Source organism: Lathyrus oleraceus, chromosome 3, assembly GCF_024323335.1.
Source record: "Lathyrus oleraceus cultivar Zhongwan6 chromosome 3, CAAS_Psat_ZW6_1.0, whole genome shotgun sequence".
Classification (NCBI taxonomy): Eukaryota; Viridiplantae; Streptophyta; class Magnoliopsida; order Fabales; family Fabaceae; genus Lathyrus; species Lathyrus oleraceus.
In genome coordinates, this window is record NC_066581.1 from 460,165,673 (window position 1) to 460,182,404 (window position 16,732).

The window sequence follows — 16,732 nt, forward strand, 5'->3', positions numbered from 1 at the left end:
ACTCAAGTTGAAGGAGTTGATTTTGATGAAACATTTGCTCATATAGCTCGCCTGGGTTCCATTAGATTATTGCTAGGAGTGACATGTATTCTGAAGTTTAAACTGTTCCAAATGGATGTGAAAAGTGCCTTCTTAAATGGCTACTTGAATGAGGAAGTATATGTTGAACAACCAAAGGGATTCACAGACCCAAATCTTCCAAAGCATGTGTATAAGTTAAGGAAAGCTCTTTATGGGTTGAAACAAGCTCCTAGTGCTTGGTATGAGAGACTCACAGTGTTTCTCATTGACAATGGATACAGGAAGGGAGCCATTGATAAGACTTTAATTGTCAAAGATGAAGGAGGAAAGCTCATGCTTGCTCAGATCTATATATTGATGATATTGTGTTTGGTGGGATGTCAAGTAAAATGGTTCAACATTTTGTTGAGCAAATGCAGTCTGAATTTGAAATGAGCCTTGTTGGGGAACTAACCTATTTTCTCGGCCTACAAGTCAAGAAGATGGAAGATTCTATCTTTCTATCTCAAAGTAAATATGCCAAGAATATTGTTAAGAAGTTTGGCATGGAGAATGCAAGACACAAGAGGACACCTGCTCCTACTCATCTAAAAGTGTCTAAAGATGAAAATGGTGTCAGTCTGGATCAAAGTCTCTACAAAAGCATGATAGGAAGTCTGCTATATCTTACAGGAAGCAGACCTGACATTGCTTTTGTTATAGATGTTTGTGCTAGATATCAAGCTGAACCAAAGGTGAGCCATATAAACCAAGTGAAAAGGATCCTGAAATATGTCAATGGCACTTATGACTATGGGATGCTATACACTCATTGATCTGAATTTGTGTTGTCTAGATATTGTGATGTTGATTGGGCAGGAAGTGCTGAGGATAGGAAAAGCACATCAGGAGGATGCTTCTTCTTGGGGAACAACTTAATATCATGGTTCAGTAAGAAGCAAAATTGTGTCTCTCTGTCTACTACTGAAGCTGAATACATAGCAGTTGGAAGTAGTTGTTCTCAACTGGTGTGGATGAAACAAATGTTGACCGAATACAATGTCTCACAAGATGTCATGACATTGTATTGTGACAACCCGAGTGCCATAAACATCTCAAAGAATCCTATTCAGCACAGCAGGACCAAACATATTGATATACGTCACCAATTTATTAGAGAACTTGTGGAGGATAAGATTGTAGTCTTAGAGCATGTTGCTACTGATATGCAGTTAGCTAATATTTTTACAAAGGCTTTGGATGCAAATCAGTTGAAGTCCTGAGAGAAAAAATTAGGGATTTTCATTTATGAATACTTGTAGCAATTAATATGGAGTGGAAAAAGTAAGCAAATTAGTGTCTATGTGGCTAAAATAAAGCGCCCCCATTATGGTAAATCCACACCTAGTTTTGGAAACACCACCTATTACGTCTTCACACGCTACCCCCATAAACTCACTACCTACTCCAACTCTTCCATCTTCTCGCTCCTTCTTCACACACCTCTGCTAGGGCAACTGCACTTTTTCCAGAAAAAATCCAAAATGTCACAACATCAAGATACTTCTGCTTCAAAAATTACTAAGTCTACTTAAAAGGTTAGCGCTCCTCCCATGGACATTCCCGACGATAAGATTTTGGATGTTGTTCCTCTCTTTGTTAATCCCTACGAGGCCATTGATTTGAACCAACCCATGGATGCCTCAGCTTCTACATGCCCCAATCAAGGTAACATTTCTAGTATCCCTTCTGGCTCAACTCCTGCCGCTAATTCTAAGAAAGATATACACCACACTGGTCGTATTATAAGAAACCTAGTCACTAGAATCCTTAATGAAGGACATTCTGTGAAGGGAGTCTCTACTCCCCTGTCTAAAATGTACCCCTCTCCTGAGGTTGAACAAAATAGTGAGAAGGATGACAATTGCTCCAGTTCTTAAAAGGACATGGTTGCTGAAGGGTTGTGCTCTCTAGGGCAAACAGTGTATCATAAAAGAAAATTTGTGGCACCTAAAATTGCCAATGCTTCCCACTCTGAGAAGCATGATGATGTAAATGTGGTGATTGATCTAGAGGATGGTAGCTCTGATGATCAAGAGGAAAGTTTACTTCATCACCTAAAGCCAAGTGTGGCTAAACGCATGAAGACTCGAAAAGGAAGATCTGTGGCTAACCTTATGTCAACTAGAAAAACTAAGAAGGCTGCTTAGAGCAAGGTTGAAGTAAAAAAGAGGTAGGTCAGAGAAGATTCTGAGTCTGAAGAGGATGTTGAGGAAGATGTCCCTGACATCTATCCTTTGAAGAAAACCACTTCTAGGAAATCTCCTATTAAAGTTCATGTTGTTCATTTGGATAACATCTCTTTCCATCTTGAGGATGGAGCTACCAAGTGGAAATTTGTGATTCAAAGAAGGGTGGTTGTGGAAAGGGAGTTGGGAAAAGATGTTGCTGATGTCAAGGAGGTCATGGACCTGATAAAGGTTGTTGGGTTGTTGAAGATTGTGGCTGGGTTCTCTCAAAGGTATGAGGGTTTAGTTAAGGAATTCATTATCAACATTCCTAAGGATATTGCTGATAAGAACAATAAGGAGTTCTGCAAGGTGTTTGTGAGGGGTAAGTGTATAACATTCTCTCCCACTGTTATTAATAATTTCCTAGGAAGAAAAATTGAGGGTGCAGGTGAATTGGAAATTACAGACAATAAGGTCTATAGAGAGATTACAGCTAGGCAGGTGAAAGGTTGGCCTATTAAAAAGCATCTTTCTGTTGGGAAGTTGACTGTCAAGTATGCTATATTACATAAAATAGGAGCTTCAAATTGGGTCCCTACCAACCATATTTCCACCATTGCTAATACCCTTGGAAGGTTTATTTTTGTTGTTGGAACCAAAGTGAATTTTGACTATGGTAGATTTATGTTTGAACAAATCATCAAGCATGCATCTACTAATGCAATTAAGCTACCTATTGCCTTTCCCTCAATGATCTGTGGAATTATCTTGAATCAACACCCTGGTATCCTGTGCTCGAATGACTTACCTAGTAAAAGAAAACATGCTTTGTCTGTGCACTATAAACTGTTTGAAGGAAGTCATGTCGATGATATTGTCATGACATCTGCCATGAAAAAGCCAACCTGAAAAAATGGAACAATTGTTGAGCTTAAGGAGACTTGCAAAGAGCTGGATGAAGGGATAAGGATAGCAACCGCTAGAAAACAATCGTTGGAAGCCTTGATTGCAAGCTTGAAGCAGGCTGAAGGTGAAAATATTGAAAATGCTAATGTCAGCCATGAAGAAGAAGCTGAAGCCCATACCTCTAGTGAGAGGTCTTCTAACCATGATGATACAAGTGGAAATTCTGTTTCTGGTGCTGATGAAGCTGCAAGCTCAAGCTCTACTAAGTAGCTCCTTTGACTTTGGTCCCTATTGGTGTGATGGTTTTTTTTGCTGTGGTGGATTTTCTTGTTTTTTTGGCAATTCTGTTTTGCTATTTTGTTGGTTTGTATCTCAGCTTGCTTACAACTGGTTATGTACTTGGTTTTGTAACCCTTTAACTTTTGATATTTTGGTTAATGACTAAATAGACATTTATTCTGTCTCTTTGGTCTATTTTGGCTAAAAAGGGGGAGAAGTAGCTATAGCTAGATGATGTTTGGAGAAATTTTCTGGTGTCTTTTGGCTTTGGCACATGGGGGGATTCTCTGTCAGTGTGAAGCAAGTTGCTGCTTGGTGTGGTCTAGCTGAAGGGGGAGATGGTGTGTTCTGAGCACAAGCGCATGTGTGTTTACTAGTTGCTAGTAATGTGTGTATGTTTACTTTTACTGCTGAACTGATACTTTGATTGATTTCTTATGAACGTATGATCTGATGTATGTTTTAGCCAAAATTTGCCAAAGGGGGAGTTTGTTGGTTCTATGTGTTGGCATCAATTTTGGTAAAATATAGAGTTTTCACAAGTTGTCACAAGTGTTGTCCTGACATGTGATATCAACTTCCTGTAGGTTGTTTAAATATGGTTGTGCAGGAGTTAGCCAAGATGTCAGACCCGATGTTAAGCCATGTGCATACAGAACATTCAGTATGAATGTTATGTGTTTTGTTGTTGCACTTTTCATGAAAATATTTGTGTGCTTATGTGGAGATTGCATGCGTTATTCAAGGAGTAATTCTATTTAAAACTAGAATGTTCTATTTTCCAAAAAAGGAATCATTAGCTGTTGTTTCTTAGGAGATATGCAATTAAAATAGGATTAGGGTTTCATGCTGCCCAGGCCCATTGAAAAAGCTTCTATTTAAAGGCCATGTAAAACCTGTTTTACACACACAAGATACTAACGATGAAGTGAGAGAGTTTTAGGGTTTTAGTCTTGTGTGAGCTTGTGAATTGTGAGCCATTCATTCATCTTGTTGATGTATGAATTGGACTGAGTTTTGTGTTTTAATTTGCCCATTCTAAGCTTTGAAGTACGAGTGTATTTGTTTACTTGATTGAAGCTTTTAACCAATATCAAGTATGTGTCCTTAAAGTGTGTCTTCTTTCTTTGTAGTATTTGTTCTAGTATCACTATTGTGATTGAGGGGGAGTGAGTAGGGTCTCATATCTAAGAGTTTTTAGATAGAAGTCACACGGGTAGAGATTAGGCGAAAAGACTGTAACTTGAAGTTGTTTACTGAGAGTCTTTGAACTAATTATGTTTAGTGGATTTCCTTCCTGGCTTGGTAGCCCCCAGACATAGGTGTGTTTGCACCAAACTGGGTTAACAATTACTTGTGTCGCTGTTTAAATTGTTTTTCTGTTTTTATCCTATTTATATTTCACTTGTTGTTCAAATATTAATGTCGTTACATTACCTTCGACATCTCATATCTGATACCAGAATTTCACTTTTAATCAAAAAACGTGCAAGGTTGTCAATCAGAAAAATGGCATAGTCCTTACTAGAAAGAGGGAAAACAACATTTATAAAATAAAACTTTTAGATTTGAAAAACCAAAACGTGAAATGATTGATGTTTGTTAATGAAGAGAAATGGGTGTGGCATAGACGCTTGGGTCACATTAACTTGAGGAGGATTTCTTAGCTAAATACACTTGAGCTAGTCAGAGGCCTGCCTAAGCTAAAGGTTTCTTCAGATGCTCTTGTGAAGCATGTCAGAAAGGGAAATTTTCTAAAACCACTTTCAAAACCAAAAATGTTGTTTCCACCTCTAGACCTCTAGAACTTCTACATATGATCTCGTTGGACCTGTTAAGACAGTGGCAATCAATGGTAAGAAATATGGACTTGTCATTGTTGATGACTACAGTCGTTGGACATGGGTGAAATTCTTAAGGCACAAGAATGAGTCACATTCTATGTTCACCAGTTTCTGTTTAAAAGTGAAAAATGAATATGACTCTAACATTATCAGAGTCAGTAGTGATCATGGTGTGAAAACAAATTTTATGAAGAACTTTTTTACTCTAATGGAATATCCCATGATTTCTCTTGTCCTAGAACTCCATAACAAAATGGAGTTGTAGAAACGAAGAATAGGACTCTCCATGAAATGGCCAGAACCATGATCAATGAGACCAATATGGCTAAACACTTTTGGGCAGAAGCTATGAATACAACATATTACATTCAGAATAGAATCTCTATCAGACCTATTCTGGAGAAGACTCCTTATGAACTGCACAAGGCAAGAAAACCCAACATTGCTTATTTTCATGCTTTTGGATGCTCTTATTTTATTCTGAAGACTAAAGACAACATGAACAAGTTTGACTCTAAGGCACAAAAGTATATTATGTTGGGATACTCATAATGTTTTAAGGATATCGAGTATACAATACAGAAACACAAATTGATGAGGAATCAATTCATGTCATATTTGATGACAAGCTTGACTTTGAAAAGTTAAAGCTAGTTGAGAAATTCGCAGATCTGGAGATCACACTTGCAGATTCTGATGAAAAGACAATTGGTCCTGAAGAAGCAGAAAGAGGAACTTCAGAAGTACTTGAATGCCCAATCCATCAGAAAAGACAAAGAACAGGAAAAATGTTTTTGAAGAACTAATTCTGGGAAACAAGGATGAACCTGTCAGAACAATATCAACATTCAAAGTTTCTGAAGAAACACTTTTGGGACTAGTATCTCTGATAGAGCCAACATCCTGTGAAGAAGCTCTTCAAGATAAAGAATGGATTCTGGCAATGAAAGAAGAACTTGATCAGTTTTACAAAAATGATGTTTGGGATCTTGTACCAAGACCCAAGGGAACCCATGTGATTGGAACTAAATGGGTTTACAGAAACAAGCTAAATGAAAAGGGTGAAGTTGTCAGGAATAAAGCACTGCTGATGGCACAAGGTTATAGTCAACAAGAAGGAATTGACTATAATGAAACCTTTCCTCCAGTCGCGAGGTTAGAATCTATTAGTATCCTTGTATCCTTTGTTGTTAATTATTCTGTTAAATTATTTCAAATAGACGTCAAAAGTGTGTTTTAGAATGGTTACATTTCTGAAGAAGTGTATGTCCATCAACCTCCTGGCTTTGAAAATTCAACACTTCCAAAACATGTTCTCAAACTTAAGAAATCTCTTTACGGTCTGAAACAAGCTCCCAGAGCTTGGTATGAAAGACTTAGTTCATTTATTCTGGAAAATGATTTTATCAGAGGCAAAGTGGACTCCACTCTCTTTTGCAAAAACATCAGAAACAATCTTATGATTTGTCAGATTTATGTTAATGATATCATATTTGGCTCTGCTAACCCCTTTATTTGCCAAGAATTTCCGGAGTTAATGCAGGCAGAATTCGAGATGAGCTTAATGCAAGAACAAAAGTTCTTTCTGGCATCCAAATCAATCAAACATCAAAAGCCACATATGTCTATCAAAGAAAATAAATAAAAGATCTTCTGAAGAAATTTGACATGTTAGAAAGCAAGCAAGGCAATACTCCCATGCATCCTACTTGTATTTTTGAGAAGGAAGAGGTAAGTCAAAAGGTTTGTCAGAAAATTTATCGTGGTATGATAGGCTCTCTCCATTATACGACTGCTTCTCGTCCTGATATATTATTCAGCGTATGCTTGTGTGCTAGATTTCAGTCAAATCCAAGGGAATCTCACTTAACTACTGTTAAGAGAATCCTTAGGCATCTAAAAGGGACACCTAATCTTGGCTTGATGTATAAGAAAACATCATAGTACAGGATCTCTGGGTACTGTGATGTAGATTATGCTAGAGATAGGTTAGTACGCAAAAGCACATTTGGGATCTGTCAGTTTCTAGGAGGAAACCTCATCTCATGGGAAAGCAAAAGACAATCAACCATTGAACTGTCAACTGCAGAAGCAAAATATATCTCAGCTTCAGTTTGCAGCACTCAGATGCTCTGGATGAAGAATCAGCTTGAGGGGTTTCAGATCTATGAGAGTTACATTCCTATCTTATGATAACAATACTGTTATTTGCCTATGTAAGAGTCCAATTTTATATTCTCAAGCGAAGCACATCGAAATTAAACACCACTTTATTCGAGACTATGTTCAAAAAGGGACAATTGCTTTAAATTTAAAAATACAGACCATCAATGGGTTGATACCTTTACAAAAACCCTTAGTTGAAGATCGATTTCTATTCATTCTGGAAAATTTAAATATGGCAAAAACCCTTCTTATCTCTGATGTAAAATTAGACATTGACTCAAGCATATGATGTTTATCTGATTCTGATTCTGAAAATTCTACAAGTTAGAATATATCTTTATCAAAAACTTATCTAGTCAGAAACCTTTTGGTATTCTTGACTCCGGATACATCAACACGTGGTCCCTCAAACGTGTGGCTCTGGCTCTTCTAGACACCTGTCTAGCTCAGAAGTCAAGGGCTAAACTATTGAGATCCCCTCGAGTAGTGTACAAATCTTGATATTAGAATCTCATCATTAGCTGCATTTTATTTTTCCCATGATTGTTAAAACTTGGTTTTAGCAACAATTAAATTTGTGTTCCTTCTCAAGTTATCGTTTGGTCTTTGCAATTTTTTTAACTTTGTTGATATACTCCCACGACTCCCACTTTCACACTTTCACTCCTCACTACTTACACAAACCTAAAACCTCCAACCTCTTCTCTACAACTTCTCTTCATTTATTTCTCTGCAATTTCGTTTGGTATCAAGAACAACTTTAACATGAATACTCAAGAATAACAAGTCTTTGAGTTCTCTCAAAAGATGAATTCCCCAGAACAACAGGTTGAATCCCCACAACAAGTTGCATCCACTACTACACTTGAAATAACAACCTCCTATAAAAAAAACCATATTCTTGACCGTCCAGCCCACATCAATCTATCAACATCGTTTGAACAACTGGAAGTCCTTTGTGAGTTGTTGGTGGACTTTGAAAACCTCAAAGAAAATGGTATGGATCTAACACAAGAATTGAAGAATCAAGGTGGGCTCACCTACTTCAACCGTCTCTATGGCCCTATCCACATAAATTTGGTGAAGGAATTCTGGAGATTTGCTAACTGCGATGATCACTACATCGTCTCTCATGTTCTGGGTATCAAGATAGTCATTACTGAGAAGTCTATTGTTGCGCTTCTAAATATGGAGAAGGATAGGGGAAGAAGAATCTACAACATCAATCCTAGGGCTAAGCACATGTCCCAGGAAATCATCCCGACCATCTTCTCTTAGAACCCTGAAGTAAGAACATCCTCGAAGAATCAAGAGCTCCGCAAGAATTTGAGGGTGTGGCTTAAGATAATTCTTGTATGCATCCACCATTGTCCATCATCCAGCTCTTTTGACTGCGTCAACACATATCAGAAGTGCATCTTCTACTGTCTACACAAGGGTCTGAAGCTAAACCTACCTTATCTTCTCTTCAAATACCTAAGAGACTTTGTCAGAGACATCAGGAACAACATGAAGCCAAGGAACTACATCCCTATGGGTAGGTTGATCTCAGATGTTCTGATTGAGAGTGGTCTTGTAGATCGTCTCATCCAGCTCAATCTGATGGAAGATGTCACTGTGGACGTGGGGAAGCCTCTCAATGGGAGGAATCTGAAGAGTATGGGTCTGATTGACAAGGTCCTTGCACTAGTGCAGAAAGAAGATTTTACACCCGTTTTTTATACATATTACACCCGTTATGATAGGGTGTAAATTCAAAGGGTGAGATATGTATGAAGAATTTACACCCGTTTTAAAACGGGTGTAAAAAGAGAATATATTACACCCTATTTTAGATTTAAAAAAAGGGTGTAATTGGTAGATATATACATTAAATTTTAAGACATTTACACCCTATTTAATATAAAACGGGTGTAAATTGTCACCTATTACACCCTGTTTTAGATAAAAAAAGGTGTAATTGGTAGATATATACATTGAATTTTAGGACATTTACACCCTATTTAATATAAAACGGGTGTAAATTGTCACCTACATACATTGAAGTTAAACGAATTTACACCCTATTATAATTCAAACGGGTGTAAAATGACAAATATTTACACCCTATTTTTGATATATCAAATGTAAAATATCTTATAATTACATTTAATTTTAACACATTTACACCCTATTTTGTGTATGAAGGGTGTAAAATATCTCAATTTTTTTAAAAATATTTTATTTGAAATTTCATTAAACCAAATATTTTTATATATTCCTGGATATTCAATAAAAAACAAAAATAACCAAAACAAACATTTCTCTAATCTTTAGAATCTTGCACCAAGTCATACAAGAATATATTCTCCTGTATTACTTGTTTTTCTTCTGGATTTCTGTTGTTGGTTCATTGTTCAGTCCAGCCACCAATCCATCTTCGGTAACATTGATATAAGGGCTCTGATCGATTGAAGAGTCTAATGGTGCGTTTGGTTTAGAAATCTGCATTGCCATTAATAGAGAAAACAGCAGTTCAACCACTAGAAATGCTCCACTTAGTGCACCAAGATGATATAACTTGCATAGCATTCAAAGATAGTATAGAACAAATGAAAGAATAAACCCTTTATCAATAAGCTTATTAAGTACACAAAAAGTAACATTTTCTACCTTCTTCTGTTGATGCATATAATGGCTAGAGTGTAGTACATCAAGAAATTCATTAGCAGCTCTTACCCACCTGCAACACGAAAATTACTTTTAATTTGTTTTATAATAGTAGTTGCTTATTTGGAACTTAGATGATATTATAGCCAATCAAGGAATAATATCGATGATATTATGATCATTTGTTTAAATTTCTTTAAAATATAATAACTGAAGGACAATTAAAGGCATAAGATTGGTTGATGTAACAGAATACGGAAGAGTCAGATGCACAAAATGAATCAAGTACCACAGGCTAGATGCAGTTATTCCTTCAAAGAAAGCCAAATGTCCTCCATGCTTTACAGTGGCCAACACAATATTTTTATTTAACCTATCGAAGGATTACGCATTAAAATGGATGTTGAAGTAATGCAACAGAAATAGAAAGAAAACTGATTAGAAAAAACAACAAAGCAGCATACCTGCATTCGTCCCATGGAATGGCTTCCTTGGTACAGACGGGATCATCCAGAGCACTAATACAGAGAAGCGGAATTGATACAGATTTCACATAAGGAGTACTGCTGCAACGTCTATAGTACGTATCAACAGTCTAAAGAAACAAAAGGATTTTAGATAGCAGACATAAGGAACCAGAAAAGAGAAGACAGCAGAAAATAGAAGATTACAAATCTTAGGTGGTACATGTACCTCATACTTTGCAAACAATCGAGTGGCGTGGTCATCGAAATCTCGAATAGAAAGTGCCTGCAAAACATAAGAATACATGAGTATTAATCAAGCTTTAAAAACTTAACCAAATCAATAACACTGAACAACATTTGAGAATGTGGTACATATTAGAATAAGTTTTGTGCCTTAAGAAAAAAAGCTATATCCAACAGGTAAAAGAGTAGAACAAATATTTGGCCTCTAAAATCAGCACGCATCTTTCAATCACTTAATGTCCTAGACTAGTAACATTTAAAATGCCGGCTATAAAATAACAGAATTAAGAGGAATAATGAATAAAAATGAATGGTCAGGTCAATAGCTTGAAACTCTTTAGAAATCTTCCACGTTGAATAATACTTGCTAGTAACTTGCTCTAAAACCACACACATGCGCACAAAAACTTACAGCAGTATTGAGAAAAATGTCAATAGAAATGTGTATCAAAAAACATAGTGAATATGTGATAAAGAAGTTAACATCAAACAACTGTAGGATAAGCATACAAATTTATCATATATTATATTAAATAGTAGTAAAAATTATGAACTTATTGAGAGTAAGACCACCTTCATTATCCCTTCCCAATTACCAAGCCGAGAAAAGAGAGGCTGGTGTCTGCAATGAATATTTATCAAACCACATCAAAAGTGAACTATAGAGACACATCTAAAAACTTTCATGTTTGTCAGCAAATGGTGATAGATGAAAATTAAGAGCTTATCAATCAGAAAGATAGAGGCATACAATTTTGCATAATCTTGAAGGCCGCCTGTTAGTGCTTTGTCATAAAACTTTTGCACAGGAGCACGAGTTATAAATCTATCAGTTATCTGCAAAATTATAGTTAACATTACTTCCAGTTAAAGAGCAATAACAGGAAAAATGAAAAATAATAGAAACTTTCAGCGATGACAAACTAATAGTGAAATTTGACAAAGCCCCGTTCATTATATCAAATAGACTATGTAACAATTTTGAACCAGAAGCACACATAGCTTGAATGCTAAAGGCCGGAAAGTATATCACAAGAATGTTTTAGATAGTTTCATTATGTTCATACGATTCCAAACCAAAATATTGCAATGTGCACACTCCGTTCTAAATGCTTCAAACATGTTAAAACTTTAACATTCCATTCAGATTGCATGATATTTCAATTAATTCTTAAGATTTTTTTTTTCAATTGGATTCACAAACAATTAGATTGGGTCCAAATTCAGAAGATAGATCCATTAGATTGTGGTTACTTTTCACAACATATTAGGTATATTAATAAATGTCATTTTAGCAAAAGTTAAACTTTGAAATCAAAATACTTCAGTAATTACTAACCAAAAGGTCCCAAGGAGAGCAAACAGCTACAGCTCCAGCTACAGGAGTGTTCTCACCTTCCTCGCCAAGATATTTTACCTGCAAACAATCCTTAGAATTATACAGTGTAGTGCCAAGCTATTTGGATATTTGAGCACAAGTTAATGTGGGAAGGGAGCACACGTTAGAAGAAATAGAGATCAATGTGGGAAGGCAGCAATTGAAGATGTATGCGATCATATAGAAAATTCAACCTTCAGATTAGTTGAGGTATGTAATTAAATTAATCAATAGTGACTCAAATATGACATGAAGAAATTTGATGCAAGAAGATTATAAGACTTTAGTCTCGAATTTACCAGAATATTAGCTCCAACGCTATTTCCAACAATAAACAAAGGTGCCTTGGGATTCTCTTTGTGGACGTAATTAACAACTGTGCGAGTATCCTCAGTCCATCCAGAATTGTAGAAAATATCAGACTGAAATAATTTTAATAAGAATTTACATTACAACAAGAAAACAGCAAATTTGGTACACCGTAATATTATTGAGATGCACATCAATCCTACCTACAACTCCAACAAAAAGAAATGCAAATAATCAAACTTGTTAATTAATCTACATATTTCTAACCGTGATTGGAACACCTCCAAGTCCTCGATGATTACTGACAACAACTTTCCATCCACGTTTTGCTGTATGATATGCAAGGTGTTTGAGATACTGCAAAGAAAGGGAGAATATAAACTATAAGACGGCACTAAAATATAACTTAGCCACACAAATAAACAATACTAGCTTGAAATAACTTACAGGAGCTGAAGAATCACTTGTTAAACCAGGAATCAAAATAACAATGGGAGTAGATTCATCTTTATTGACAACACTGCTAGAATCTGTAAAATAACCAATCACAAAATTCTGAAAGGTCTACCAGTCTTTCTAATTTGACAAACATTAGTCCAACAGTACCAAGTGAAATTATGTGGTTAATTCATGGGACATTATTATCAAGTGAAATCTGAGCCCTGTACTGTGACTGCCACGACCACAATCATGGTCGCAATCAGCTGTACCAACCGAAATAGCGAAATCTTTAAGGGACTGCAGCACAATTAATTAAAACCTTTCCTCGTCAACAAATTTTCTGAAGGACAGAAAAGTAATTATTAAAATATTCTCTACTATATGCATATCGTCAGAGTTAGTTACCCAGTCTAAAGCAAGGGTTGTTACGACCGTCACAGCACAATGGTTAAAATAATTTTGATGAGTAGATGAATGAAAACAAACGAATAAATGAATAAAGTACCTTCCAAGCGAGTTCGAAACTGATGGAATTAACGATGAAACTAGAAGAAACCCAGCAAAGAAAAGTAAGAACAACAACGAATGAATCAACTTTAATATCCAAAGCAGCGTAAAAGAGAGTATAGAAAACGGTAAAGAAGAATGATGAAGCCGTTGTGGGTTGTGAAGATTTCCGAGCAATCACGTTCTTTGTTCCTTTTTCACTATTTCTTGCACTTCATCGATGATGAAAAGTTTCTAAAATGTGAAATGAAAAGAAAATTTGGAACATGAGAAGTCATGGTTATATTTTAGGCGGTAATGATAAATTGTACTTAGGGTTTCCTAAATTTACACCCTATTTTAATATAACGGGTTTAATATAAATTTAGTCATTTATATTGTTATAATTATACACCCTATTTTTAAATATAGGGTGTCTATTGTTATATTAATATTCCAAAATTTACACTCTATTTTAATATAACGGGTTTAATATAAATTTAGTCATTTATATTGTTATAATTATACACCCTATTTTTAAATATAGGATGTCTATTGTTATATATTAATATTAAAATTTATTATTTTTTTAAGAAAATTTAAGATTAAACAAATAAGAATAATAAAAGTTATTGTTTAAGGCACGAATATTTTATTTTTATTTTTAAATTTACACCCTTTTTTTGAATATCAGGTGTAATATAGAGTTGATAATAAATAATATTTGAATTTACACCCGTTATTTAAAAATAGGGTGTCTATTGTTACGTACTAAAATTCAAAATAAGACTTTATTTACAAAACTGCCACCGCATTTGCTTTTTACACCCGTTTTTTGTAAAACGGGTGTAAATTTACAAATTATATTATTCTTTTTGTACTAGTGTTGTCAAACTCACCAGAAACACCTCCTGGGAAGCTCTGAAGGACCAAAGAGAGAAAGCAAATAAGATGTATCTCTTCACAAAGGTTGATTCTCCAGAAGTTATAGCAAGTTAGCTGCAAGATCTAGAAGCTTAAGGCTACGACATCTCTGGCTTCAGCTTGGAGTGGCTCCCAGATCATCCTCCTAACTTCTTGAAGAGAAAGAGGGAACCTTCTCAGAAGATGACTATTCCGAAAAAGAAGATTATCAAGCTGGGATTGTCATTAGCGACCAAGAAGAAGCCAGTTCCTCTGACCTCTTCTTCAACACTATCTGGTAAGTTATCTATCTCAGAATCTATGAATACCTCTGGCTCTAGGCAACTTGCCTCATCACTCCCTCTATCACCCCTCACACTCTCAACCACTGTTACAACCTCCTTCACTCCACCTACCACGCATATTATCTCTCCCAAAGAAAAATTCAAATCTTCACAACCAACAACCTCACTCCCTACCTCATCTAAACCAACACCATCTATACCAACTTCTTCTGAACTAAACCCATCTACCCAAACTTTTCCATCAGAACCCATAACCTCTGACCATATCCCTCTCATAACCATCACATCCTCACCTTCTTTACCTCTCTTCAACCTCCAAACAACATCCATTCCCCACTCTGAAGCCCTCATGTTCAACGAACCCTTATCACTAACCCTCTCCACCACGCACATATCCCCTCAGTATTATGACCTCACCTCCAACTTTGAACTCTTTGGTTCATATTACCCTGACCCAACCTCACCAAACCATGAACACTTTTAGGCCACAACTGACTCTGAAAAGACTCCTTCTATACCTGAACCCTCTGAACCAATTCCTGAAACCTTTGAACTTGAACTCATACTACCCACCTTTGATGAGGCATGAGCCAAATTATTAGAGAGTTCAGCTTCCAGGTTCAAGAAGCTCTCTGACGAATCCAACTCCAATGAGAATCCTTCTGATGTAAGGACTAACTGGAATGGATTCATCAGATGGATGACTTATGATATCTTCAAGCTGAATGGCATATCTGAACAGGTCATAAATGACTTCATTAGAGGTGCTGAGTAAACTCTCGAGGCATGGTTGGCCAAGGAAACGACTAAGAAGGCTGAAAGGGAAGCAATAGAGAAAGCTACCAAGGAGGCTACTGAGAAAGCAGCTGCAAAAGCTGTCACCAGAGAAAAAGCTGAAGCTGAAGTAGCAATGTCCGTTGACGCTGCACAGAAAGTTGCATATGAGAAGATCGTTGAGGTTGCTCTGACTCAAGGAGGGTCATCAACAAGTGATCTTGCCCCTTTAGTCATCAGGACTCTGGAAGAGTTGTAGAAGGAACAACAACTGGTCTGAGCCAAACTCGACAAATAGGATCAGGTCAACTCCAGCATACAGAGCCTGCTAGCTAAGCTACTTCAGAGGATGCCTCATTCACCTCAACCTTAGACACTTTAGGATCTCTATGTATTTTTTTCTAAGTTTTTTTGGCTCTAAGTCCTTTTTTTGTTGCTTCTTTTCTCATTGTATTCAGAAGTTTTTATACTTATCAATGAATTTCTGCATTATTTACTTTTTGTGTATGACATAAAACTATTGCATAGTCTAAGTCATTTTTCAGGATCTATCTGAACCAAGGGAAACTGAATCCTTATCTGAGAAACTACTAAATCAAGTCAAGCAACTTAAGAAAATATGGTAAGAAATTCTCAACCCCAGAAACCCATATTTGATACTAAAAATCTTTTAAAAAATTATGTATCAAACTTAGGGGGAGATTACTTATCTCAGGGGGAGTCACTTTTCCATTTGACTCTGATCTTTTTCAATTTAGTATCTCTGAAAGTACTTATTGTTTCATCAAAATCCTAGGTTTTGTCATCGTCAAAAAGCGGGAGATTATTAGAACAAGATTTTGATTCTACAATATATCTCTAAGTTTTTATGATAACAAAGAATGAAACAAGTTGGTACCCTAAAAAATTTCTTAAGTGTGTAGGATTCCAAGTTAAATTGACTGTAATGAAATGAATATCTGGCACCTGAATTAGCCCAGAAATGCTGACCCAACACAAAGAGGAATCAGATCTAACTTGGAACATAATGCATCTGAGGACCAATCACCTGAGGAATCTTACTCAGAAGTTCAAGCTCTGATGATCTGATTCTAAGAACTCTATTTGAGGACTCTACAAGAGATATATGAAGAATCTGCAAGAGATATATGAAGACTCTGCAAGAGATATTTGAAGACTCTGCAAGAGATATATGAAAACTCTAACTCTGAAGACTCTGACCATGCTCACCTCACTCTGACACATGCTCAGAAACACACCATCAGATGTCACCTGGTCAGAAACTTAAGTTAGAAGCATTAAAATTTTTAGTACAATCCTTTTAAGGAAACCTTTGATTATGCTCTAAGTC

At 36.1% G+C, this 16,732-nt stretch overlaps 1 protein-coding gene across 1 annotated transcript; it reads right to left on the reverse strand.

The window, feature by feature from the left end:
- Nucleotides 1-9,747: 9,747 nt before the first annotated feature.
- LOC127131659 (uncharacterized) lies at nucleotides 9,748-14,958 on the reverse strand. Its single transcript, XM_051060572.1, has 14 exons — nucleotides 14,581-14,958; nucleotides 13,732-13,754; nucleotides 13,419-13,632; nucleotides 12,920-13,027; nucleotides 12,740-12,829; nucleotides 12,463-12,585; nucleotides 12,125-12,202; nucleotides 11,537-11,622; nucleotides 11,359-11,407; nucleotides 10,769-10,825; nucleotides 10,540-10,670; nucleotides 10,365-10,448; nucleotides 10,079-10,148; nucleotides 9,748-9,910 (listed from the first exon to the last, which is right to left on the reverse strand). Exons 1-14 carry the CDS (start codon nucleotides 14,956-14,958, stop codon nucleotides 9,782-9,784), a joined length of 1,620 nt encoding a protein of 539 aa, XP_050916529.1. The 3' UTR covers nucleotides 9,748-9,781.
- Between the last annotated feature and the right edge of the window lie 1,774 nt (nucleotides 14,959-16,732).

Excerpts from the sequence above, each read along its gene's own strand:
- LOC127131659 (XM_051060572.1), bottom strand. The coding sequence starts at position 14,958 with ATGAGGGCTTCAGAGTGGGGAATGGATGTTGTTTGGAGGTTGAAGAGA. Across the intron at positions 12,830-12,919 it reads CAAGTGATTCTTCAGCTCCT|TATCTCAAACACCTTGCATA; the intron begins GTAAGTTATTTC and ends CTTTCTTTGCAG. Across the intron at positions 9,911-10,078 it reads ATATGCATCAACAGAAGAAG|ATTTCTAAACCAAACGCACC; the intron begins GTAGAAAATGTT and ends ATGGCAATGCAG.